The sequence below is a fragment of the Pelodiscus sinensis genome, unplaced genomic scaffold (assembly GCF_049634645.1).
Source record: "Pelodiscus sinensis isolate JC-2024 unplaced genomic scaffold, ASM4963464v1 ctg39, whole genome shotgun sequence".
In the NCBI taxonomy this organism is placed as follows: Eukaryota; Metazoa; Chordata; order Testudines; family Trionychidae; genus Pelodiscus; species Pelodiscus sinensis.
Genome location: NW_027466048.1, coordinates 924,275 through 949,040, shown reverse-complemented (window position 1 = coordinate 949,040; position 24,766 = coordinate 924,275). Strand labels below are relative to the sequence as shown.

The following is a 24,766-nucleotide window of genomic DNA, read 5'->3' as shown; positions in this document are numbered from 1 at the left end:
GCGCAGAATAATTTCCCTCATGGTCTTGAATCTGGGGCTGGAAAGGGACGCCAGCCTCATTGTGGCCTCCCATCTTGCGCCCACAAATTCTATCAGCTGAGTGGGGGGAGGGTCAACTCTGCTGGGAGGTTTGCTTGGCCAACACGCTATGGGACTGCAGATGGTCCCTTGAACAACCTCTGATGGGCCAATCATGCAGATAGGGAAAGACACGGAGCCCTTTCTTCTCAAAATGGCCACCGCCAAGCATTTGCTGAACATCCTGGGCGCAGCGGCCATGCCAAACGGCAGCACAACAAACTGAGAGTGGCCCCTCCCCACTACGAAGCGCAGGGACGGAGGCGGCTAATGTCACCATTCGGAACCTCGATTTTCTCATGACGGCATTGAGCCCCTCTGGCCCAGGCGGGGGTGAAGGCCCTTTTTGGATTTGGGATGAGGAAGCGCCACCTTCCTGGATTTTAAGGGGAGCAGCCAGATAACTGCTGCACCCATGGGGGGGGAGGGTTGAGCCAAAAGTCTATCCAAGGGGGGTATGTGAAAGCTTATGTTCTACTGAGTCTGTATGTGCATGTGCTATTCGCATTGCCTCATATCTGTACGTGGACCCATCCTGACATAGGATGTAACCAGAGACCTAAGTCAGCAGTTAGAACATCTCTGCTAAGAGCCTGTATCGAGAGCTGGGAGACGCGATGCATGTGATGTATTCTCCTTAACAACCTCACTCTCCCGCTTTTTTCCTTTTAGTAATAAACCTTTAGATTCTAAGGGATTGGCTCAGAGAGATCCAGAGTGTAAACTGACTGGGACTTGTGGCTGGTTTCTTGGGACTGGAAGAACCCCAAGGACCTGCCGGCTCTGCAGACAGGTGGGCGAGAAGAGCAAGGGGAGGAGCAGGGACCCCGGTCACAAGGCCAACAAAGCCGCAAGGGCAGCAGAGACCCAGAGAACAGGGTTTAATTTCAGCGGGAACCAGAGCAGCTTGCCCCAGGGAGACCAGCCAGGGGGGGATGAGAAAGGCCCAGGCACAAGGACGCCTCCCCCACCCAGCGCTGGCTCCTGTTTCCCAGAGACCTCCCCCCACCAGGCACCTGCTCAGACCCCGGCTCCAAGGAGGCCCTGCAACTGGCTGGGCCTTGGCTGCACGGGGCTCAGCTTGGAGCCGGAAGCCCAGGTGAAAGAGCCGCGGCGCCTCCCAGCCCTGCTCCTGGCGGGTTCCTCCTCGTGCAGAGTCTTTGCCCAGAACCCGCCGCTGTGATGTAAGCACAGGAGCCACATGGCCGGGGCTAGCCAATCACCGGAGCAGAGCGAGCCCGGGCAGGGCGCTGGCAAAGCCCATGCAGCCACGGCTGGCGTGGCCGGTTCCCAGGTGGCTGCTGACAGGAAGTGGCTCTATTACCAACAGGAAGTGACCTCATGATCCTGCGCACATGGCTGGATGGAGAGCCCCGATCAAGGAGAGGTTGCCACAGTCAGCCAGGGAGTCGGGGCCAGGGCTGGCACATGGGGCCCCTGCACCCCGCCCAGCCCTTGGGGAGAGTCCTCACTTGCGGCGCCGTTTTGTCTTCTCTTTGCCCTTCCGAGCCCTCACGTCCTTCTTCATGCGGCCGTCCACCACCTTGAAGTGCCCCTTGACGCCCGCGGGGCGCCGCACGCGCCGGCCCACCCCCTTCTTGGCCACCAGGTAGGTGACCTCCCGCTTCTCCTTCCCCAGGCCAGCCTTCTTGTAGATGCTGCCGGAGGGGAGGGGAGAGGAGTTAGAAAGCTGCCCGCCAGGCAGGGAGCCGGGCCCAAAGGGCGTGCCCAGGCGCTCCCCGGCTGAGCCCGTCTCCCAGCCATGGGACCTGCCACATGGCTCCCCCCCCCGATCCCTCCCCGTCAGCCCTGCTGCCCGGCCTCGTGACCCCACCAGGCGCCTCTGCTAGCTTTGGGCCTGGCGCGGGTGGAGGCGGAAGGACGCCTGAGACTCTCGAAGCCCGGCCTCCCTGGCAGGCCTGTTGCTCTGATCACCGTGGGCTGCGGATGCCAAGACCGTCGCTCACCTCCGCAGCTGGGCCACCTTCTCACGCTCCGAGATATCCACGGTGCTCACCACGGCCTCCGCCTTCTTCTTCATCTGCTCCATCTTCTTCAGCATCTGGGACAGACGGGGCAGGTCAGGGGCGGCTGGGGGACCTGCGCAGGTGGGGAGTGGAAGGGCCACCCCGCCACAGGGCGCCGGCCACGCAACTCACCCGCCGCTTCTTCCGAGCCTTGGCCTCTGCCACTTTCTTGATGGGGCGAGCGTTGATCTGGCGCCAGCGCTGCCGGTACTCCTCCACCGTCTGCCGGTCCAGCGGCAGCTGCTTCCGGCGGTGCTGCTGCTCCTCTTGCTGGAACCACTCGGGCAGCTCCCCCTCCTCCTCGTTAAAGGCATACCTGGGGGGCCAGCAGGTGAGGGGGGGCAGGCACAAGCAGAGCTACAGAAGGACTCCCTGCCTTGGGGTGTCAGACAAGAGGAAGTGATGCCAGCCACATCTCACCCGGGGGGGGGTCAAAACCATAGTTTTATTCCCTCAGTGCCCCCCCCCCGGACCCGTCCTGGGGAGCTGCGTCCCCATCTCCTCCCAGTGCCCACTCTGAGGAGCTGCCTCCTGCCCTCCCAAGCCCCGTTACCTGTTGAAGGAGTCGTCGATCAGGTCCCGCTTGGCCTTCCTGGAGGTGGCGATGACAGAGCCCAGCGCGAGCCCCTCTGCGTCCAGCACACGGGCTCTCTTCACTGGGGAGCCAGGCAAGTTAGGACTCAGGGAGGGGGGGGTCACAGTTCCCCCAGCCCCTCCAGTGTCCATGGCCAGCCACCCCCCCACCCCAGCTGGCCTTGTGTGCCGGCCCCACCCAACGGGCCTGTGTCCCCCACCCACCTGCGGGCTGATGTCCCGGGCTGCAGACACCCCAGCAGGGCTGCCTCTCCCTGCCCTGCCGCTCGCCCGCAGCTCACCTGGGTCCTCGATGGGCACCACCTCGAAGCCGCCCGGCTCGGCTAGCGCCCGCTTCCTGCCCTTCTGCGCCGGTTCCCTGGGGGGGAACAGGAGCGTCACACGGCGCCCCGCGAGGGGAGAGGGCGCTAAGGACGGGGGGCGGGGCAGCCCCCAGCTCATCCCTCTGACTGGGCAGCCTGGGGGCCACTCTCAGCCGCTCCCGGGGACCAGTGACCCGTTTGCATCTCACCTCTCCTCCTCCTCGCTGCTGCTGCCCGTGTCCTCGGCCCCGCTGCTGCCCCCGGCCCGGGCTTCGCTGGGCCCAGCCCCCACGGCTCCGTTCTGGCACAGGGGCAGCGTCTTCTGCCTCTTCTCCCGCGCGCTCCCTGGGTGGGACAAGCGAGGCCTCTGTGAGGGGGCTGGGGCAGCGGGCAGCTGCGAGGGGGACTCCTGCTTCCCAGGGAGCTGCATGGACAGCAAGCGGCCAGCCTGCTACCTCGGGGAACCTGCGCCTGCCCCGTCCCTGTCCCAGTGGGGCCCGAGGGCTGTCTGAGGCCCAGGGCTCCAGGCGTTTCTGTGACAGCGTGTCCACTTCCCTGCTTACACAACGGGGCCCTGCTCCCTCCCAGGCTTGGCCACTCAGGGTGCTACCCCAGGGCCAGCAGCCCCCCCACGCCACGACGCAGCCCCTCTCACCTGGCGGCGGCTCCCTGCTCTCAGATAGCGCCTGCGCCTGGCCGATCTCCAGGGCCTCGTCTGCGTCGTCCTCAATGCCAGCAAAGGCCTCCTAGGAGCGGAGAGCGGTCGGTCATAGGGGCAGAACAGGGCTGGCTTGAGAACAGAGGGGCGGGGGGTGGCAGGGGATACGTGGGGGGCAGGGCCAAAGGGGGTATATGGACGTTCAGGGCCAGCATGCAGGCCCTCGTGCCTGGGTTGCCCTCACTGCTCTCCCCTCCTTGGGGTCCCTGCAGCCCAACTGGGGAGACTCTGCCCCCAATTCCTGAGCCCTGCAGCTGCCCAGTCCCAGCCAGGCCTCCCCAAGGGAGCTCAGGACACTCCCACTAGCCATTAGCGCCACGGCTCTCGCACTCCTGCCCTCCGCTGGCAGTGCGCCCTGGCCCCGGGGCTGTGTGGACACTCACCTTCCCGAACCACAGGCTGGTCTGCCTCTCCTCCAGCACCGCCCTCTCCTCCAGGGGCACCAGCAGGGGATTCTCGCCTTCCTCGGCTGACAGCTGCGGGCTAGTCCCTCTGCAACACAGCCGGGGGGGCGGCTCAGGGAGTGGGTGGGATGGGGGGGGGCTTCGCCAGGGCTGCCCAGGGTGGGGCGGAGCCAGGCAGTGACTCCCCCGTTACCACCCAGCCCGGGACAGCCCTGTGGGAGCCCAGAGGCCCATTTGCCCGGCGCGCTCCTGGCCAGGCCCCACCCTACACTGCGCACTCCGAGCAGTTACCAACCGGGAATGTCACAAAGCCGAAAGGCCAAGCCCACGGCGCCCCGATACCAGCCCCCCCCTCCCCCCCATGGCGCCTGCAGGGCTCGGCAGCCGCCCGCTCCAGAGGCAGCGCAGGGTCGGGACCTTCCCAGCCCACGAGGCGCTTTCTGGCCCCACCAGGCTGCTCCCACCTGAGCAATTTCTTGCAGCTGCCCAGACCCCACCTGCCCCCAGCCCAGGGCACGTGGCTGAGCGCCCCCCACCCCGGCTCTGACCTCATTGGGGCCGGGGCCCGCGCGGCCTCCTGCAGCCGCCCCTGCCGCTCCTCCACCTCGGCCAGCTCGTCCGAGCCCAGGTCACTGGCCAGCGACACGGCGTCCGCATCGTCCTCCGACAGGGCCACGTCGTCATCGGCACCCGGCGCCTCCAGGAAGGCGTCAGCGGCTGCCATGTCCCCCCGGGCCACCTCGGTCAGCAGCTGTGGCCCAGGGGGAGAATCAGGAGCCGGGCCCAGGAAAACGGAACCACGTCCCCAGTTCCCTCGGCCAGCGGCTCATCCTGGCCGTGCCACATCCCTGCAGTGCCCCCCGCACGTCACCTGGCCCAGCTCACGCCCGGAACCTCCCCCTGCCCCAGCCCACAATCCCCCCTCCTGCCCCCGGCCTGCCCCGCTCCGAGCAGACGGGGCCATCCTGCGGGTGGGCACCAGCTGCCGCCCCCAGAGCCTCACCCGGGCCTGGCCGATGGTGCGGAGGGAGAACATGCCCGTCTCGCCCTCGTCCGCGATGGAGACGCCAGGCAGGTCCATCTTCAGTTCCACGCGCTCCCGCTGCTTCCGCTGCTCCTTCAGGATCTTCTTCTTCTTCCTGGGGGAGCCAGGGGCTGCCGTCAGGGGATGGGAGCTCTACTGCCCCAGCCTGCCGGCCAGCGGGCCTGTCTGACCGCCCCTGCCCGTGCAGGGGCGCTGGACCCACAGCTCTCCCCCTCCCCGCTGCAGGGCCACGCTGCACAGCTGGGGGGTAGGAGGCACCAGCCTCCCACCAGGCTGTCGGCCACTCTGCTGGGGCACAGCTGGGGCAGAATTGCTCCACAGGCAGCGAGCCCAGCTGCTGCAGGGCCACACGGAGCCAGGTCTCTCGGGGGCCCAGCTGGCAGGACTCGTGGGATCCAGTCCCAGCTCTGCTGCAGAGCACGGAGCTCGGGCCTGTCTCCCTCACAGCTCAGGCAGGCGAGTGTCTGAGCCAGAGACGGGCCAGGAAGTGGCAGGGAGGAGACACATGGGGCTAACAAACTCCCCAGCCTGCTCGGGGCCCTGCGGGCTCTGGCTTAGCCCCAGGCTCACCTCTTCAGCTCAGCCACCTCCTCGGCCTTCAGCTCCGCCAGCCTCAGCTCCATCTCCTCCTCCTCCTCTGCCGCTCGGTCCCCAGCTGCTCCTGACCCCTTCCTGGACTCCTCCTCGCCACCCTCCTCCTCCTCGCCGGAGCTCAAGCTGCCAGGAGACAGGAAGCACTTAACACACCACCAGTAGTCTGGCAGCACTTGAAAGACGAGCAACATACGCAGACAGGAGTCACTCAGCCTGCGCCCTCCCGCCTGAGGCTCCCCGCGGCTCCGCGCATCCCCCCTGTGGCTCCCCACGGCTCCGCGCATCCCCCCTGTGGCTCCCCACAGCTCAGCGCATCCCCCCGCGGCTCCGCGCATCCCCCCCGCGGCTCCCAGCGCCTCCAGTTGGGAGAAAGCCACCACAGAGCTGCCAGCGTCCAGGCGCCTCCGGGGTACACGGTAGCTGCAGATGCAGGAGGCCACGTTTCTCCTCCTACCTGATGTCCAGCTCCTTGGCCTGCTCCTTCAGCTTCCTGGCCATAAAGCGACGGAGCTTCGTCCTCCAGTTCAGCAGAGCCCTGGGCAGAGGCAGGGGTTAGAGGGAACCTCCCAGCGAGGCCCCTCTCCACCCCACCCCAGGCTGTGCTGCCCAGTACCTGAGCTCCTTGCGGCCCAGCACGCAGATGTCCCGGCAGCACTGGCGCAGCTCCTCGGTGGTGGCGCTGTGCCGCTCCAGCTCGCCGTCCCCCAGCGTGATCTAAGCGGAGCCAAAGCAGAAGGGCTGCAGCCACCTCCTCCCTGAGGCCCGCAGCCCCGCGCCCCTTCCCCGTGGGTCCCTGCAGGTGGCTAACGGCACTGCCGCCGTCGGGCAGAGCCAAGCCAAGCCCAGCACAAGGACCAGGGGCCGCCCCTGCTCTGCTCCCATGGGGCCAGGCTACGCCCCGCCCAGCCCAGGACACTCACCTCATTGGCCTTGGAGAGGAAATCCACGGGGTTGGGGGCCTTGAGGAAATCCAGCAGCGTGAAGCGGTGATAGAGCGTCGTGTCGCCTTCCGCGTATCCCTCAGCCTGCAAGCCAGGAGGGTGGGGTCAGGGGCATTAGACCAGCTAGTCCAGCCTCCTGCCGAGCCCAGGCCGCCCCAGGGCCCGCGGTGGCCAAAGCTTCTCCCCGAAGATGTCCGGCCTGGCGTGGGTGACCCCAAGAGAGGGGTTGCCCCTTCCCCAGGCAGTTCCTTCCCTCAGCCACTGCCCACTCGGGACACTTTCTGCCTTGACTCGGCTCCCAGCCAGGCTGCCCTGCTCTGCCTGTCGCTTTAAAAGCCGCTTTGTCGCGGACTCGCTCTACGCGGCTCTGACTGCCCCTCGCCGGCCCTCTCCAATCGGTTGACCTCCGTGGCGCCGTGTCCCGTGTGGTTCCCAGCAGCGCCCTACAGCTCTCACTTCCCCTCCCCCTCCCACATCCCACCGGGCGCTCGGGCGGCACTGCTCCTTTCCAGAGTCCCTGCCATGCAGCTGCAGGCCCCCGTCCGGAGCCTCCCCCGCGCCACAGCCCTGATTTTAATACCCCCTCAGTTAGTAATGGGACTACAAAGTACTTCAGCCTCCCCCCATAGACCCCTGCTTCGCGTCAAGCACACACATTCTTTAAACAGTCGGGATTGGAACGGCTTCCGTATGAGGAGCGACAGGCAGGCCGGGACTTCTCAGATTGGGGGGGGGGGGGGAGGAGATGGAAGAGCGATTGGGAAAATCGCCCCGGGTACCGACGGGGGGGAGGAGACGGAAGAGTGACTGGGGAAATCGCCCCGGGTACCGACGGGGGGCAGGAGACGGAAGAGCGACTGGGGAAATCGCCCCGGGTACCGACGGGGGGCAGGAGACGGAAGAGCGACTGGGGAAATCGCCCCGGGTACCGACGGGGGGCAGGAGACGGAAGAGCGATTGGGGAAATCGCCCCGGGTACCGACGGGGGGCAGGAGACGGGAGAGCGATTGGGGAAATCGCCCCGGGTACCGACGGGGGGAGGAGACGGACGAGCGACTGGGGAAATCGCCCCGGGTACCGACGGGGGGGAGGAGACGGACGAGCGACTGGGGAAATCGCCCCGGGTACCGACGGGGGGAGGAGACGGAAGAGCGACTGGGGAAATCGCCCCGGGTACCGACGGGGGGGGAGGAGACGGAAGAGCGACTGGGGAAATCGCCCCGGGTACCGACGGGGGGGAGGAGACGGAAGAGCGACTGGGGAAATCGCCCCGGGTACCGACGGGGGGGAGGAGACGGAAGAGCGACTGGGGAAATCGCCCCGGGTACCGACGGGGGGGAGGAGACGGACGAGCGACTGGGGAAATCGCCCCGGGTACCGACGGGGGGGAGGAGACGGACGAGCGACTGGGGAAATCGCCCCGGGTACCGACGGAGGGGAGGAGACGGACGAGCGACTGGGGAAATCGCCCCGGGTACCGACGGGGGGGAGGAGACGGACGAGCGACTGGGGAAATCGCCCCGGGTACCGACGGGGGGGAGGAGACGGACGAGCGACTGGGGAAATCGCCCCGGGTACCGACGGGGGGGAGGAGACGGACGAGCGACTGGGGAAATCGCCCCGGGTACCGACGGGGGGAGGAGACGGAAGAGCGACTGGGGAAATCGCCCCGGGTACCGACGGGGGGGGGGGGAGGAGACGGAAGAGCGACTGGGGAAATCGCCCCGGGTACCGACGGGGGGGGGGGGGGGGAGGAGACGGAAGAGCGACTGGGGAAATCGCCCCGGGTACCGACGGGGGGGGGGGGGGGAGGAGACGGAAGAGCGACTGGGGAAATCGCCCCGGGTACCGACGGGGGGGGGGGAAGAGACGGAAGAGCGACTGGGGAAATCGCCCCGGGTACCGACGGGGGGGAGGAGACGGACGAGCGACTGGGGAAATCGCCCCGGGTACCGACGGGGGGGAGGAGACGGACGAGCGACTGGGGAAATCGCCCCGGGTACCGACGGGGGGGAGGAGACGGACGAGCGACTGGGGAAATCGCCCCGGGTACCGACGGGGGGAGGAGACGGAAGAGCGATTGGGGAAATCGCCCCGGGTACCGACGGGGGGGGGGGAGGAGACGGAAGAGCGACTGAGGAAATCGCCCCGGGTACCGACGGGGGGGGAGGAAACGGAAGAGCGACTGGGGAAATCGCCCCGGGTACCGACGGGGGGGAGGAGACGGAAGAGCGACTGGGGAAATCGCCCCGTGTACCGACGGGGGGGAGGAGACGGAAGAGCGACTGGGGAAATCGCCCCGGGTACCGACGGGGGGGAGGAGACGGAAGAGCGACTGGTGAAATCGCCCCGGGTACCGACGGGGGGGAGGAGACGGAAGAGCGACTGGGGAAATCGCCCCGGGTACCGACGGGGGGAAGGAGACGGAAGAGCGACTGGGGAAATCGCCCCGGGTACCGACGGGGGGGAGGAGACGGAAGAGCGACTGGGGAAATCGCCCCGGGTACCGACGGGGGGGAGGAGACAGAAGAGCGACTGGGGAAATCGCCCCGGGTACCGACGGGGGGGAGGAGACGGAAGAGCGACTGGGGAAATCGCCCCGGGTACCGACGGGGGGGGGGAGGAGACGGAAGAGCGACTGGGGAAATCGCCCCGGGTACCGACGGGGGGGGGGAGGAGACGGACGAGCGACTGAGGAAATCGCCCCGGGTACCGACGGGGGGGGGGGGGGGGGGGAGGAGACGGAAGAGCGACTGGGGAAATCGCCCCGGGTCCCTACGGGGGGGGGGAGGAGACGGAAGAGCGACTGGGGAAATCGCCCCGGGTACCGACGGGGGGGGGGGAGGAGACGGAAGAGCGACTGGGGAAATCGCCCCGGGTACCGACGGGGGGGGGGGGGGAGGAGACGGAAGAGCGACTGGGGAAATCGCCCCGGGTACCGACGGGGGGGAGGAGACGGAAGAGCGATTGGGGAAATCGCCCCGGGTACCGACGGGGGGGGGGAGGAGACGGAAGAGCGACTGGGGAAATCGCCCCGGGTACCGACGGGGGGGGGGGAGGAGACGGAAGAGCGACTGGGGAAATCGCCCCGGGTACCGACGGGGGGGAGGAGACGGAAGAGCGACTGGGGAAATCGCCCCGGGTACCGACGGGGGGAGGAGACGGAAGAGCGACTGGGGAAATCGCCCCGGGTACCGACGGGCGGGGGGGAGGAGACGGACGAGCGACTGGGGAAATCGCCCCGGGTACCAACGGGGGGGAGGAGACGGAAGAGCGACTGGGGAAATCGCCCCGGGTACCGACGGGGGGGAGGAGACGGAAGAGCGACTGGGGAAATCGCCCCGGGTACCGACGGGGGGGAGGAGACGGAAGAGCGATTGGGGAAATCGCCCCGGGTACCGACGGGGGGGGGGGGAGGAGACGGAAGAGCGACTGGGGAAATCGCCCCGGGTACCGACGGGGGGGAGGAGACGGAAGAGCGACTGGGGAAATCACCCCGGGTACCGACGGGGGGAGGAGACGGAAGAGCGACTGGGGAAATCGCCCCGGGTACCGACGGGGGGGAGGAGACGGAAGAGCGATTGGGGAAATCGCCCCGGGTACCGACGGGGGGGGGGGAGAGACGGAAGAGCGACTGGGGAAATCGCCCCGGGTACCGACGGGGGGAGGAGACGGAAGAGCGACTGGGGAAATCGCCTCGGGTACCGACGGGGGGAGGAGACGGACGAGCGACTGGGGAAATCGCCCCGGGTACCGACGGGGGGGAGGAGACGGACGAGCGACTGGGGAAATCGCCCCGGGTACCGACGGGGGGGAGGAGACGGACGAGCGACTGGGGAAATCGCCCCGGGTACCGACGGGGGGGAGGAGACGGACGAGCGACTGGGGAAATCGCCCCGGGTACCGACGGGGGGGAGGAGACGGAAGAGCGACTGGGGAAATCGCCCCGGGTACCGACGGGGGGGAGGAGACGGAAGAGCGACTGGGGAAATCGCCCCGGGTACCGACGGGGGGGAGGAGACGGAAGAGCGATTGGGGAAATCGCCCCGGGTACCGACGGGGGGGGGGGGAGACGGAAGAGCGATTGGGGAAATCGCCCCGGGTACCGACGGGGGGGGGGGGAGACGGAAGAGCGACTGGGGAAATCGCCCCGGGTACCGACGGGGGGAGGAGACGGAAGAGCGACTGGGGAAATCGCCTCGGGTACCGACGGGGGGAGGAGACGGACGAGCGACTGGGGAAATCGCCCCGGGTACCGACGGGGGGGAGGAGACGGACGAGCGACTGGGGAAATCGCCCCGGGTACCGACGGGGGGGAGGAGACGGAAGAGCGACTGGGGAAATCGCCCCGGGTACCGACGGGGGGGAGGAGACGGACGAGCGACTGGGGAAATCGCCCCGGGTACCGACGGGGGGAGGAGACGGACGAGCGATTGGGGAAATCGCCCCGGGTACCGACGGGGGGGAGGAGACGGAAGAGCGATTGGGGAAATCGCCCCGGGTACCGACGGGGGGGAGGAGACGGAAGAGCGACTGGGGAAATCGCCCCGGGTACCGACGGGGGGGAGGAGACGGAAGAGCGACTGGGGAAATCGCCCCGGGTACCGACGGGGGGGAGGAAACGGAAGAGCGACTGGGGAAATCGCCCCGGGTACCGACGGGGGGGAGGAGACGGAAGAGCGACTGGGGAAATCGCCCCGGGTACCGACGGGGGGGAGGAGACGGAAGAGCGACTGGGGAAATCGCCCCGGGTACCGACGGGGGGGGGGAGGAGACGGAAGAGCGACTGGGGAAATCGCCCCGGGTACCGACGGGGGGGGGAGGAGACGGAAGAGCGACTGGGGAAATCGCCCCGGGTACCGACGGGGGGGGGGGGAGGAGACGGAAGAGCGACTGGGGAAATCGCCCCGGGTACCGACGGGGGGGGGGGAGGAGACGGAAGAGCGACTGGGGAAATCGCCCCGGGTACCGACGGGGGGGGGGGAGGAGACGGAAGAGCGACTGGGGAAATCGCCCCGGGTACCGACGGGGGGGAGGAGACGGAAGAGCGACTGGGGAAATCGCCCCGGGTACCGACGGGGGGGAGGAGACGGAAGAGCGACTGGGGAAATCGCCCCGGGTACCGACGGGGGGAAGGAGACGGAAGAGCGACTGGGGAAATCGCCCCGGGTACCGACGGGGGGGAGGAGACGGAAGAGCGACTGGGGAAATCGCCCCGGGTACCGACGGGGGGGAGGAGACGGAAGAGCGACTGGGGAAATCGCCCCGGGTACCGACGGGGGGGAGGAGACGGAAGAGCGACTGGGGAAATCGCCCCGGGTACCGACGGGGGGGGGGGAGGAGACGGAAGAGCGACTGGGGAAATCGCCCCGGGTACCGACGGGGGGGGGGAGGAGACGGACGAGCGACTGAGGAAATCGCCCCGGGTACCGACGGGGGGGGGGGGGGGGGAGGAGACGGAAGAGCGACTGGGGAAATCGCCCCGGGTCCCTACGGGGGGGGGGAGGAGACGGAAGAGCGACTGGGGAAATCGCCCCGGGTACCGACGGGGGGGGGGGGAGGAGACGGAAGAGCGACTGGGGAAATCGCCCCGGGTACCGACGGGGGGGGGGGGAGGAGACGGAAGAGCGACTGGGGAAATCGCCCCGGGTACCGACGGGGGGGGAGGAGACGGAAGAGCGATTGGGGAAATCGCCCCGGGTACCGACGGGGGGGGGGAGGAGACGGAAGAGCGACTGGGGAAATCGCCCCGGGTACCGACGGGGGGGGGGGAGGAGACGGAAGAGCGACTGGGGAAATCGCCCCGGGTACCGACGGGGGGGAGGAGACGGAAGAGCGACTGGGGAAATCGCCCCGGGTACCGACGGGGGGAGGAGACGGAAGAGCGACTGGGGAAATCGCCCCGGGTACCGACGGGCGGGGGGAGGAGACGGACGAGCGACTGGGGAAATCGCCCCGGGTACCAACGGGGGGGAGGAGACGGAAGAGCGACTGGGGAAATCGCCCCGGGTACCGACGGGGGGGGAGGAGACGGACGAGCGACTGGGGAAATCGCCCCGGGTACCGACGGGGGGGAGGAGACGGAAGAGCGACTGGGGAAATCGCCCCGGGTACCGACGGGGGGGAGGAGACGGAAGAGCGATTGGGGAAATCGCCCCGGGTACCGACGGGGGGGGGGGAGGAGACGGAAGAGCGACTGGGGAAATCGCCCCGGGTACCGACGGGGGGGAGGAGACGGAAGAGCGACTGGGGAAATCGCCCCGGGTACCGACGGGGGGGAGGAGACGGAAGAGCGACTGGGGAAATCGCCCCGGGTACCGACGGGGGGAGGAGACGGAAGAGCGACTGGGGAAATCGCCCCGGGTACCGACGGGGGGGAGGAGACGGAAGAGCGATTGGGGAAATCGCCCCGGGTACCGACGGGGGGGGGGGGAGACGGAAGAGCGACTGGGGAAATCGCCCCGGGTACCGACGGGGGGAGGAGACGGAAGAGCGACTGGGGAAATCGCCTCGGGTACCGACGGGGGGGAGGAGACGGACGAGCGACTGGGGAAATCGCCCCGGGTACCGACGGGGGGGAGGAGACGGACGAGCGACTGGGGAAATCGCCCCGGGTACCGACGGGGGGGAGGAGACGGAAGAGCGACTGGGGAAATCGCCCCGGGTACCGACGGGGGGGAGGAGACGGAAGAGCGACTGGGGAAATCGCCCCGGGTACCGACGGGGGGAGGAGACGGAAGAGCGATTGGGGAAATCGCCCCGGGTACCGACGGGGGGGGGGGAGACGGAAGAGCGATTGGGGAAATCGCCCCGGGTACCGACGGGGGGGGGGGGAGACGGAAGAGCGACTGGGGAAATCGCCCCGGGTACCGACGGGGGGAGGAGACGGAAGAGCGACTGGGGAAATCGCCTCGGGTACCGACGGGGGGAGGAGACGGACGAGCGACTGGGGAAATCGCCCCGGGTACCGACGGGGGGGAGGAGACGGAAGAGCGATTGGGGAAATCGCCCCGGGTACCGACGGGGGGGGGGGGGAGACGGAAGAGCGACTGGGGAAATCGCCCCGGGTACCGACGGGGGGAGGAGACAGAAGAGCGACTGGGGAAATCGCCTCGGGTACCGACGGGGGGAGGAGACGGAAGAGCGACTGGGGAAATCGCCCCGGGTACCGACGGGGGGGAGGAGACGGAAGAGCGACTGGGGAAATCGCCCCGGGTACCGACGGGGGGGAGGAGACGGACGAGCGACTGGGGAAATCGCCCCGGGTACCGACGGGGGGGAGGAGACGGACGAGCGACTGGGGAAATCGCCCCGGGTACCGACGGGGGGGAGGAGACGGAAGAGCGACTGGGGAAATCGCCCCGGGTACCGACGGGGGGGAGGAGACGGAAGAGCGACTGGGGAAATCGCCCCGGGTACCGACGGGGGGAGGAGACGGAAGAGCGACTGGGGAAATCGCCCGGGTACCGACGGGGGGAGGAGACGGAAGAGCGACTGGGGAAATCGCCCCGGGTACCGACGGGGGGGGGGGAGACGGAAGAGCGACTGGGAAATCGCCCCGGGTACCGACGGGGGGAGGAGACGGACGAGCGACTGGGGAAATCGCCCCGGGTACCGACGGGGGGGGGGAGGAGACGGACGAGCGACTGGGGAAATCGCCCCGGGTACCGACGGGGGGAGGAGTCGGAAGAGCGACTGGGGAAATCGCCCCGGGTACCGACGGGGGGAGGAGACGGAAGAGCGACTGGGGAAATCGCCCCGGGTACCGACGGGGGGGAGGAGACGGAAGAGCGATTGGGGAAATCGCCCCGGGTACCGACGGGGGGGGGGGGAGACGGAAGAGCGACTGGGGAAATCGCCCCGGGTACCGACGGGGGGAGGAGACGGAAGAGCGACTGGGGAAATCGCCCCGGGTACCGACGGGGGGAGGAGACGGACGAGCGACTGGGGAAATCGCCCCGGGTACCGACGGGGGGGAGGAGACGGACGAGCGACTGGGGAAATCGCCCCGGGTACCGACGGGGGGGAGGAGACGGAAGAGCGACTGGGGAAATCGCCCCGGGTACCGACGGGGGGAGGAGACGGACGAGCGACTGGGGAAATCGCCCCGGGTACCGACGGGGGGGAGGAGACGGAAGAGCGATTGGGGAAATCGCCCCGGGTACCGACGGGGGGGGGGGGAGACGGAAGAGCGACTGGGGAACTCGCCCCGGGTACCGACGGGGGGAGGAGACGGAAGAGCGACTGGGGAAATCGCCTCGGGTACCGACGGGGGGGAGGAGACGGACGAGCGACTGGGGAAATCGCCCCGGGTACCGACGGGGGGGAGGAGACGGACGAGCGACTGGGGAAATCGCCCCGGGTACCGACGGGGGGAGGAGACGGACGAGCGACTGGGGAAATCGCCCCGGGTACCGACGGGGGGAGGAGACGGAAGAGCGATTGGGGAAATCGCCCCGGGTACCGACGGGGGGGAGAAGACGGAAGAGCGACTGGGGTAATCGCCCCGGGTACCGACGGGGGGAGGAGACGGAAGAGCGACTGGGGAAATCGCCCCGGGTACCGACGGGGGGGAGGAGACGGAAGAGCGACTGGGGAAATCGCCCCGGGTACCGACGGGGGGGAGGAGACGGAAGAGCGACTGGGGAAATCGCCCCGGGTACCGACGGGGGGAGGAGACGGAAGAGCGACTGGGGAAATCGCCCCGGGTACCGACGGGGGGGAGGAGACGGAAGAGCGATTGGGGAAATCGCCCCGGGTACCGACGGGGGGGGGGGGAGACGGAAGAGCGACTGGAGAAATCGCCCCGGGTACCGACGGGGGGAGGAGACGGAAGAGCGACTGGGGAAATCGCCCCGGGTACCGACGGGGGGGGGGAGGAGACGGACGAGCGACTGGGGAAATCGCCCCGGGTACCGACGGGGGGGGGAGGAGACGGACGAGCGACTGGGGAAATCGCCCCGGGTACCGACGGGGGGGGGGAGGAGACGGACGAGCGACTGGGGAAATCGCCCCGGGTACCGACGGGGGGGAGGAGACGGAAGAGCGACTGGGGAAATCGCCCCGGGTACCGACGGGGGGGAGGAGTCGGAAGAGCGACTGGGGAAATCGCCCCGGGTACCGACGGGGGGGAGGAGACGGAAGAGCGACTGGGGAAATCGCCCCGGGTACCGACGGGGGGGAGGAGACGGAAGAGCGATTGGGGAAATCGCCCCGGGTACCGACGGGGGGGGGGGGGAGACGGAAGAGCGACTGGGGAAATCGCCCCGGGTACCGACGGGGGGAGGAGACGGACGAGCGACTGGGGAAATCGCCCCGGGTACCGACGGGGGGGAGGAGACGGACGAGCGACTGGGGAAATCGCCCCGGGTACCGACGGGGGGGAGGAGACGGAAGAGCGACTGGGGAAATCGCCCCGGGTACCGACGGGGGGGAGGAGACGGAAGAGCGACTGGGGAAATCGCCCCGGGTACCGACAGGGGGAGGAGACGGAAGAGCGATTGGGGAAATCGCCCCGGGTACCGACGGGGGGGGGGGGAGACGGAAGAGCGACTGGGGAAATCGCCCCGGGTACCGACGGGGGGAGGAGACGGAAGAGCGACTGGGGAAATCGCCTCGGGTACCGACGGGGGGGAGGAGACGGACGAGCGACTGGGGAAATCGCCCCGGGTACCGACGGGGGGGAGGAGACGGACGAGCGACTGGGGAAATCGCCCCGGGTACCGACGGGGGGGAGGAGACGGACGAGCGACTGGGGAAATCGCCCCGGGTACCGACGGGGGGAGGAGACGGACGAGCGACTGGGGAAATCGCCCCGGGTACCGACGGGGGGAGGAGACGGAAGAGCGATTGGGGAAATCGCCCCGGGTACCGACGGGGGGGAGAAGACGGAAGAGCGACTGGGGTAATCGCCCCGGGTACCGACGGGGGGAGGAGACGGAAGAGCGACTGGGGAAATCGCCCCGGGTACCGACGGGGGGGAGGAGACGGAAGAGCGACTGGGGAAATCGCCCCGGGTACCGACGGGGGGAAGGAGACGGAAGAGCGACTGGGGAAATCGCCCCGGGTACCGACGGGGGGGAGGAGACGGAAGAGCGACTGGGGAAATCGCCCCGGGTACCGACGGGGGGGGGGAGGAGACGGAAGAGCGACTGGGGAAATCGCCCCGGGTACCGACGGGGGGGGGGAGGAGACGGAAGAGCGACTGGGGAAATCGCCCCGGGTACCGACGGGGGGGGGGGAGGAGACGGAAGAGCGACTGGGGAAATCGCCCCGGGTACCGACGGGGGGGGGGGAGGAGACGGAAGAGCGACTGGGGAAATCGCCCCGGGTACCGACGGGGGGGGGGGAGGAGACGGAAGAGCGACTGGGGAAATCGCCCCGGGTACCGACGGGGGGGGCGAGGAGACGGAAGAGCGACTGGGGAAATCGCCCCGGGTACCGACGGGGGGGAGGAGACGGAAGAGCGATTGGGGAAATCGCCCCGGGTACCGACGGGGGGGGGGGGAGACGGAAGAGCGACTGGGGAAATCGCCCCGGGTACCGACGGGGGGGAGGAGACGGAAGAGCGACTGGGGAAATCGCCCCGGGTACCGACGGGGGGGGGGGAGGAGACGGACGAGCGACTGGGGAAATCGCCCCGGGTACCGACGGGGGGGGGGAGGAGACGGACGAGCGACTGGGGAAATCGCCCCGGGTACCGACGGGGGGGGGGAGGAGACGGACGAGCGACTGGGGAAATCGCCCCGGGTACCGACGGGGGGGAGGAGTCGGAAGAGCGACTGGGGAAATCGCCCCGGGTACCGACGGGGGGAGGAGACGGAAGAGCGACTGGGGAAATCGCCCCGGGTACCGACGGAGGGGAGGAGACGGAAGAGCGATTGGGGAAATCGCCCCGGGTACCGACGGGGGGGGGGGGGAGACGGAAGAGCGACTGGGGAAATCGCCCCGGGTACCGACGGGGGGAGGAGACGGAAGAGCGACTGGGGAAATCGCCCCGGGTACCGACGGGGGGAGGAGACGGACGAGCGACTGGGGAAATCGCCCCGGGTACCGACGGGGGGGAGGAGACGGACGAGCGACTGGGGAAATCGCCCCGGGTACCGACGGGGGGGAGGAGACGGAAGAGCGACTGGGGAAATCGCCCCGGGTACCGACGGGGGGGAGGAGACGGAAGAGCGACTGGGGAAATCGCCCCGGGTACCGACGGGGGGAGGAGACGGAAGAGCGACTGGGGAAATCGCCCCGGGTACCGACGGGGGGGAGGAGACGGAAGAGCGATTGGGGAAATCGCCCCGGGTACCGACGGGGGGGGGGGGAGACGGAAGAGCGACTGGGGAAATCGCCCCGGGTACCGACGGGGGGAGGAGACGGAAGAGCGACTGGGGAAATCGCCTCGGGTACCGACGGGGGGGAGGAGACGGACGAGCGACTGGGGAAATCGCCCCGGGTACCGACGGGGGGGAGGAGACGGACGAGCGACTGGGGAAATCGCCCCGGGTACCGACGGGGGGAGGAGACGGACGAGCGACTGGGGAAATCGCCCCGGGTACCGACGGGGGGAGGAGACGGAAGAGCGATTGGGGAAATCGCCCCGGGTACCGACGGGGGGGAGAAGACGGAAGAGCGACTGGGGTAATCGCCCCGGGTACCGACGGGGGGAGGAGACGGAAGAGCGACTGGGGAAATCGCCCCGGGTACCGACGGGGGGGAGGAGACGGAAGAGCGACTGGGGAAATCGCCCCGGGTACCGACGGGGGGGAGGAGACGGAAGAGCGACTGGGGAAATCGCCCCGGGTACCGACGGGGGGAGGAGACGGAAGAGCGACTGGGGAAATCGCCCCGGGTACCGACGGGGGGGAGGAGACGGAAGAGCGATTGGGGAAATCGCCCCGGGTACCGACGGGGGGGGGGGGAGACGGAAGAGCGACTGGGGAAATCGCCCCGGGTACCGACGGGGGGAGGAGACGGAAGAGCGACTGGGGAAATCGCCCCGGGTACCGACGGGGGGGGGGAGGAGACGGACGAGCGACTGGGGAAATCGCCCCGGGTACCGACGGGGGGGGGGAGGAGACGGACGAGCGACTGGGGAAATCGCTCCGGGTACCGACGGGGGGGAGGAGACGGAAGAGCGACTGGGGAAATCGCCCCGGGTACCGACGGGGGGGAGGAGTCGGAAGAGCGACTGGGGAAATCGCCCCGGGTACCGACGGGGGGAGGAGACGGAAGAGCGACTGGGGAAATCGCCCCGGGTACCGACGGGGGGGAGGAGACGGAAGAGCGATTGGGGAAATCGCCCCGGGTACCGACGGGGGGGGGGGGAGACGGAAGAGCGACTGGGGAAATCGCCCCGGGTACCGACGGGGGGAGGAGACGGAAGAGCGACTGGGGAAATCGCCCCGGGTACCGACGGGGGGAGGAGACGGACGAGCGACTGGGGAAATCGCCCCGGGTACCGACGGGGGGGAGGAGACGGACGAGCGACTGGGGAAATCGCCCCGGGTACCGACGGGGGGGAGGAGACGGAAGAGCGACTGGGGAAATCGCCCCGGGTACCGACGGGGGGGAGGAGACGGAAGAGCGACTGGGGAAATCGCCCCGGGTACCGACGGGGGGAGGAGACGGAAGAGCGACTGGGGAAATCGCCCCGGGTACCGACGGGGGGGAGGAGACGGAAGAGCGATTGGGGAAATCGCCCCGGGTACCGACGGGGGGGGGGGGGAGACGGAAGAGCGACTGGGGAAATCGCCCCGGGTACCGACGGGGGGAGGAGACGGAAGAGCGACTGGGGAAATCGCCTCGGGTACCGACGGGGGGGAGGAGACGGACGAGCGACTGGGGAAATCGCCCCGGGTACCGACGGGGGGGAGGAGACGGACGAGCGACTGGGGAAATCGCCCCGGGGTACCGACGGGGGGGAGGAGACGGACGAGCGACTGGGGAAATCGCCCCGGGTACCGACAGGGGGAGGAGACGGACGAGCGACTGGGGAAATCGCCCCGGGTACCGACGGGGGGAGGAGACGGAAGAGCGACTGGGGAAATCGCCCCGGGTACCGACGGGGGGGAGAAGACGGAAGAGCGACTGGGGTAATCGCCCCGGGTACCGACGGGGGGAGGAGACGGAAGAGCGACTGGGGAAATCGCCCCGGGTACCGACGGGGGGGAGGAGACGGAAGAGCGACTGGGGAAATCGCCCCGGGTACCGACGGGGGGGAGGAGACGGAAGAGCGACTGGGGAAATCGCCCCGGGTACCGACGGGGGGGGGGAGGAGACGGAAGAGCGACTGGGGAAATCGCCCCGGGTACCGACGGGGGGGGGGAGGAGACGGAAGAGCGACTGGGGAAATCGCCCCGGGTACCGACGGGGGGGGGGAGGAGACGGAAGAGCGACTGGGGAAATCGCCCCGGGTACCGACGGGGGGGGGGGGAGGAGACGGAAGAGCGACTGGGGAAATCGCCCCGGGTACCGACGGGGGGGGGGGGGGAGGAGACGGAAGAGCGACTGGGGAAATCGCCCCGGGTACCGACGGGGGGGGGCGAGGAGACGGAAGAGCGACTGGGGAAATCGCCCCGGGTACCGACGGGGGGGAGGAGACGGAAGAGCGACTGGGGAAATCGCCCCGGGTACCGACGGGGGGAGGAGACGGAAGAGCGACTGGGGAAATCGCCCCGGGTACCGACGGGGGGAGGAGACGGAAGAGCGACTGGGGAAATCGCCCCGGGTACCGACGGGGGGAGGAGACGGAAGAGCGACTGGGGAAATCGCCCCGGGTACCGACGGGGGGGAGGAGACGGAAGAGCGACTGGGGAAATCGCCCCGGGTACCGACGGGGGGGAGGAGACGGAAGAGCGACTGAGGAAATCGCCCCGGGTACCGACGGGGGGGAGGAGACGGAAGAGCGACTGAGGAAATCGCCCCGGGTACCGACGGGGGGGAGGAGACGGAAGAGCGACTGGGGAAATCGCCCCGGGTACCGACGGGGGGAGGAGACGGAAGAGCGACTGGGGAAATCGCCCCGGGTACCGACGGGGGGGAGGAGACGGAAGAGCGACTGGGGAAATCGCCCCGGGTACCGACGGCGGGTGAGAAGGGCTGTCTGCTCCTTTGCCTCCACTTGGACAAGGGCAGATCTCAAACAAACAAAAGGAGCGTTTGCTTTTCATGTCTATTCATCCCTGAGGCAGAATGGAATTTTAGGCCAAGTTCCCCGGGGCTGGAGACCAGGGCTTCCTGGCCATGTTAGCAGCCTTGAAAGAGGGCTCCCAATTTTCATCCATTTCCTGTCTGCATCTCCCCCACCCCAGGCAATTTGACACACAGGTTTCACCAGTTTAGGAAGTGGGCTTGCTTGGAGCGCCAGGAGTCTGTATTCCTAGCCCGACAGGACGCGCAAGCAGCCGGCTTCGTGTGCCACAGCCCCCCCCAGCCCCGCTCCGAGCTGTGACCCCCTCTCCTCAACCTTGTGTGTGGCACCCTGCTCCCAGTCACTTGTACCTTTGGTTTCTTTTTGGTCACCAGCTCGGTCACAGATTTGGCCTGAACCTCAACTTCCTTGAAGGCGAATTTTGGATCAAAGAATTTGCTGTCGATTTTATCTGGAGACAGATATCCTGAGAGAAGGGAAAGGAAAGGGTCAGAGGAGACAGCCAGCACCCAGCGACCCCCACCTCCCCAGCAGCCTCCCTACGCACCCTGGCAGACGACGAAGATCTCCGCCGACTCGTGGCGGGAGGCCTGCGGCTTGGTGGCCTGCACCTTGCGGAAGAACTGCTGGAAGATCCACAGGAGGGGCTGGTAGTCGCGGGAGCGGAAAACTTTGGTGATGAACCAGCCGCCCTTGGAAAGGAATTCGCAGGCCAGCTTCAGGGCCATGAGCGTCAGGTTGGCTGGAGCGGAGAAGGAAGGTGGGTCAGCGCCAAAGCCGTTGAGCCGTCGCTCCCAGGGGCTCCAGGCGGGGCAGGCTGGGGATCTAGCGGGACTCCGGTTCCCACAGATCCAGCCATTGTGGTACCTAAGGGGCTGAGGGGCAGGGCTGGGCCGGACTCAGCCCTGGGTCTGCTGAGACAACCCCCCAGAGACGCCCTCTGTGCAGCAGGTCGTGCTCCTTTCCCTCCCCTGGGGTTTCCGACCCTCCACCTGCCACTGTGCCCCGAGCGGGTGAGCCATGCCAGGGCCCCGATCCCTCGGAGTGGGCTGACCCCGCGGACCCAGTGCTGCTGCCCCGGAGGCCAGGGATAATGGAACACAGGACTGTGGAGCTGGACTCTGCCTGCGCGGCACCAGGGGCGTGGGATGGGCAAGAGTCCTCGGCCATCGCAGGGGCCGGGCTGCCAGCAGAGCAAGGGACGTACCTTGGGAGTAGGCGTCGTGCACCCAGCTGGCCCCCACGTTGGGAGCCCCGTCATTTAGCACCACGTCCACCTTCCACGTCTGCAGCTCCTTGCGCAGGGCCTGGGCAAGGGCAGGGGGTGAGCCTGGGACGCCCTCTCTGCCTGCCAGCCCCCCTCACGTGCCCCGCAGCGGGGGGAGGGTGTGTAGCGAGCCTGCAGCCCCTCCCCCCAGCCAGGCCTCTCCACTGAGACCCAGGCTCCCTGCCTCTAGAATCCACAGCCCAGAACCGAGCAGTGAGACGCCCCCAAGTTTCGTACCCTCCGTGGAGTCGGGGGAGGTGGCCTGGAGGGTGGGTGGACATGATGCGCCCTTCCCCCAGGCAGGGCCGAGGGAGATGCACCAGAGCACCTGGCTGTCGGGGTTTAGCAGGCGTGGGGGGCAGGGCAGGAATTACCTGGCGACACTTCTCCGTGGTGATGTCCTCCTGCAGCGTCACCACGTTGGGGATGGGCTTAATGGGGACCAAATCCACCCCTAGGAGAGAAAGACTGAGCATCTGCTGGACCCCCTCCCCATGGGGGCATCCCCCCCCGAGGGACAGTGTCCAACCAACCAGCCCCACAGCAACTGTCCTGTCTCACAGGCCCAGCCCCGCGGAGTCCCGGCCTGCCCCCCCGCAGGCTTCCATCACTCACCAACGATGAGGCTGGAAACGGGCATGAACTTGGAGGCCACCTGCAGCCTGCGGAGAGGAGAAAGGCCTTAGCTCCCCACCTCACCCCCTCCCTGCCCCACAACGCCCTCCCTTGTCGCAGCCTCCAGGGGGCTGATGGGAGAAAGCCAGGCCACGCTGGGCTCCAGAGCCACTTCCTGGCACTCACCCTTGGAATCACCCTGCCCCAGGCTGGTCCGAGACGGGCTGAGCCGTGGGGATGGAGGCTCTGCCCTCATCTTTCCTGGCTGAGGCCTTGTATGGAGGAGTTAGACTGGGGCTGCTCCCTGGGGCTGCAGCCTACAGGCGGGCGATACACCAGCAGCAGCTCCAGGACTAGCACCCCTCTCACCAGCAGCTGCTGGCTTTCGAAGCCGCCCGCTACAGAGCAGTACCCAGGGCTTGGGGCGGGGCGGGGCAGCACAGGCCTCCTTGGAGTCCAGCACATACAGCAAGTTGGTCCCTGGCGGCAGCAGCCTGTTCGCCAGCCCTGGGAGGAGGCAGCTGTTGGACAGCGCCTGTCCCTGTCCCAAAGCCATGGGGATGCGGCCACCAGCTCACTTGCCCCAGAGGCAGTCGGCTAGCTGCCGACGGAGCCCAGGACGCAATCTGACCTCACTGGCCAGGGGCTCTGGCCCTCCCCAGGGCCCAGCTAGCCGGGTGCAAGCGAGCAGGCTGGAGCTGCATCAAGCCAGGCAGGGTGTTCCTGCCTCTGGCACCCAGAGGTAACTGCTGGGTTCTGATGATGCAGTCGTGGCTGGTCACTCACCAGCCGCCGGGGGCTGCGCACAAGTCCAGCAGCGCGCGGGATTTCGGCAGGAACTGGAACTTGCGATTGAGCTGAATCAGCTTGAAGGAGGATCGTGAGCGAAACCCTAAAGAGAGGAAGGGTCACAGCTTTACGGTGTCTGGGTGGGCCCAGCTGTCCCTGTCCATGCTCACCCACCTCTCTACCTTCAACTGGCGCCAGCCCCTGCCCTGGGGAAGCTGGCAGTGGCTCCGGCACCCGGCCAGAGCAATGGGGGGAGGAGGCGAGAGGGGCTGAGACCCCTGGGTGCCCATCACCCGCTCCTCAGCAGTTGCAGCAGGGCAGGCACGAGGAGACAGGCAGACTGAGCGGCGATGGGGAGAACAGCCCGGCCCTGCTGGGGGTCACGGCCCCGCAGAGGCAGGATGTGGGGGCTGGTGGGCACAGCCGCCTCCCGAACTCGCCGCCCGCCCCGCTCACCGGTCTCCTTGGCCAGGCGGTAGAACTTGTCCCGGCGGCTCTTCCCCACTTTGCCCTTCTTGCCCATGGCGGGGCCGGAGGAGCCCGGCGGCTCCGCTCGCTCCTCGGGGCCGGGCCCCGCGCTCCGCGCAGGCGGCGACCTCTGCACGGAAGGGAAGCGGCGGCGCCTCGAGTCACCCGGTCGGGGGGGCCAGGCCCAGGCCCCAACGGCCCCGCGGAACCAGCCGGGGGCCTCGGGCAGCCCCGCCCTACTCCAGTCCCCCCCACCGCCCCCTCTCGCCCCGCCCCCATCTACCCCCTCCCCCCCCTCTCGCCCCGCCCCCATCTACCCCCTCCCCCCCGCCGCCCCCTCTCGCCCCGCCCCCATCTACCCCCTCCCCCCCCGCCGCCCCCTCTCGCCCCGCCCCCATCTACCCCCTCCCCCCGCCGCCCTCTCGCCCCGCCCCCATCTACCCCCTCCCCCCCCGCCGCCCCCTCTCGCCCCGCCCCCATCTACCCCCTCCCCCCCGCCGCCCTCTCGCCCCGCCCCCATCTATCCCCGCCGCCCCCCCTCGTACCTCCGTCCTGCCCCCCCATGTACCCTCCCCCCACTCCCACCCTCGCCCCCCCAACCGCTCCTACCTGCCCCCCCGCGCCCGAAACGGGCCCCTGGCTCCCAGACCCGGCTGCTGGGTCCCTCGCACGCGCTCGAGCCAACGGCCCCCCACACTGCCCCGCGCTCACACTGACTTCCACTTCCGGTGCGACCGGACCGCGCCACCATCTTGTGAGTGGCGTCCAGGCGGGGCGG

At 68.8% G+C, this 24,766-nt stretch overlaps 1 protein-coding gene across 1 annotated transcript; it reads right to left on the bottom strand.

Annotated features, from left to right (window-relative positions):
- Positions 1-944: 944 nt before the first annotated feature.
- FTSJ3 (FtsJ RNA 2'-O-methyltransferase 3) lies at positions 945-24,756 on the bottom strand. Its single transcript, XM_075918659.1, has 22 exons — positions 24,598-24,756; positions 23,977-24,118; positions 23,518-23,623; positions 22,732-22,778; positions 22,491-22,570; positions 22,057-22,156; positions 21,397-21,591; positions 21,200-21,315; positions 6,683-6,787; positions 6,376-6,476; positions 6,217-6,297; positions 5,739-5,885; positions 5,127-5,262; positions 4,672-4,874; positions 4,103-4,211; positions 3,657-3,747; positions 3,211-3,346; positions 2,981-3,057; positions 2,659-2,761; positions 2,238-2,421; positions 2,046-2,140; positions 945-1,736 (listed from the first exon to the last, which is right to left on the bottom strand). The coding sequence occupies exons 2-22, from the start codon at positions 24,041-24,043 to the stop codon at positions 1,547-1,549; spliced, it is 2,469 nt and encodes an 822-aa protein (XP_075774774.1). The 5' UTR covers positions 24,044-24,118; positions 24,598-24,756; the 3' UTR covers positions 945-1,546.
- Between the last annotated feature and the right edge of the window lie 10 nt (positions 24,757-24,766).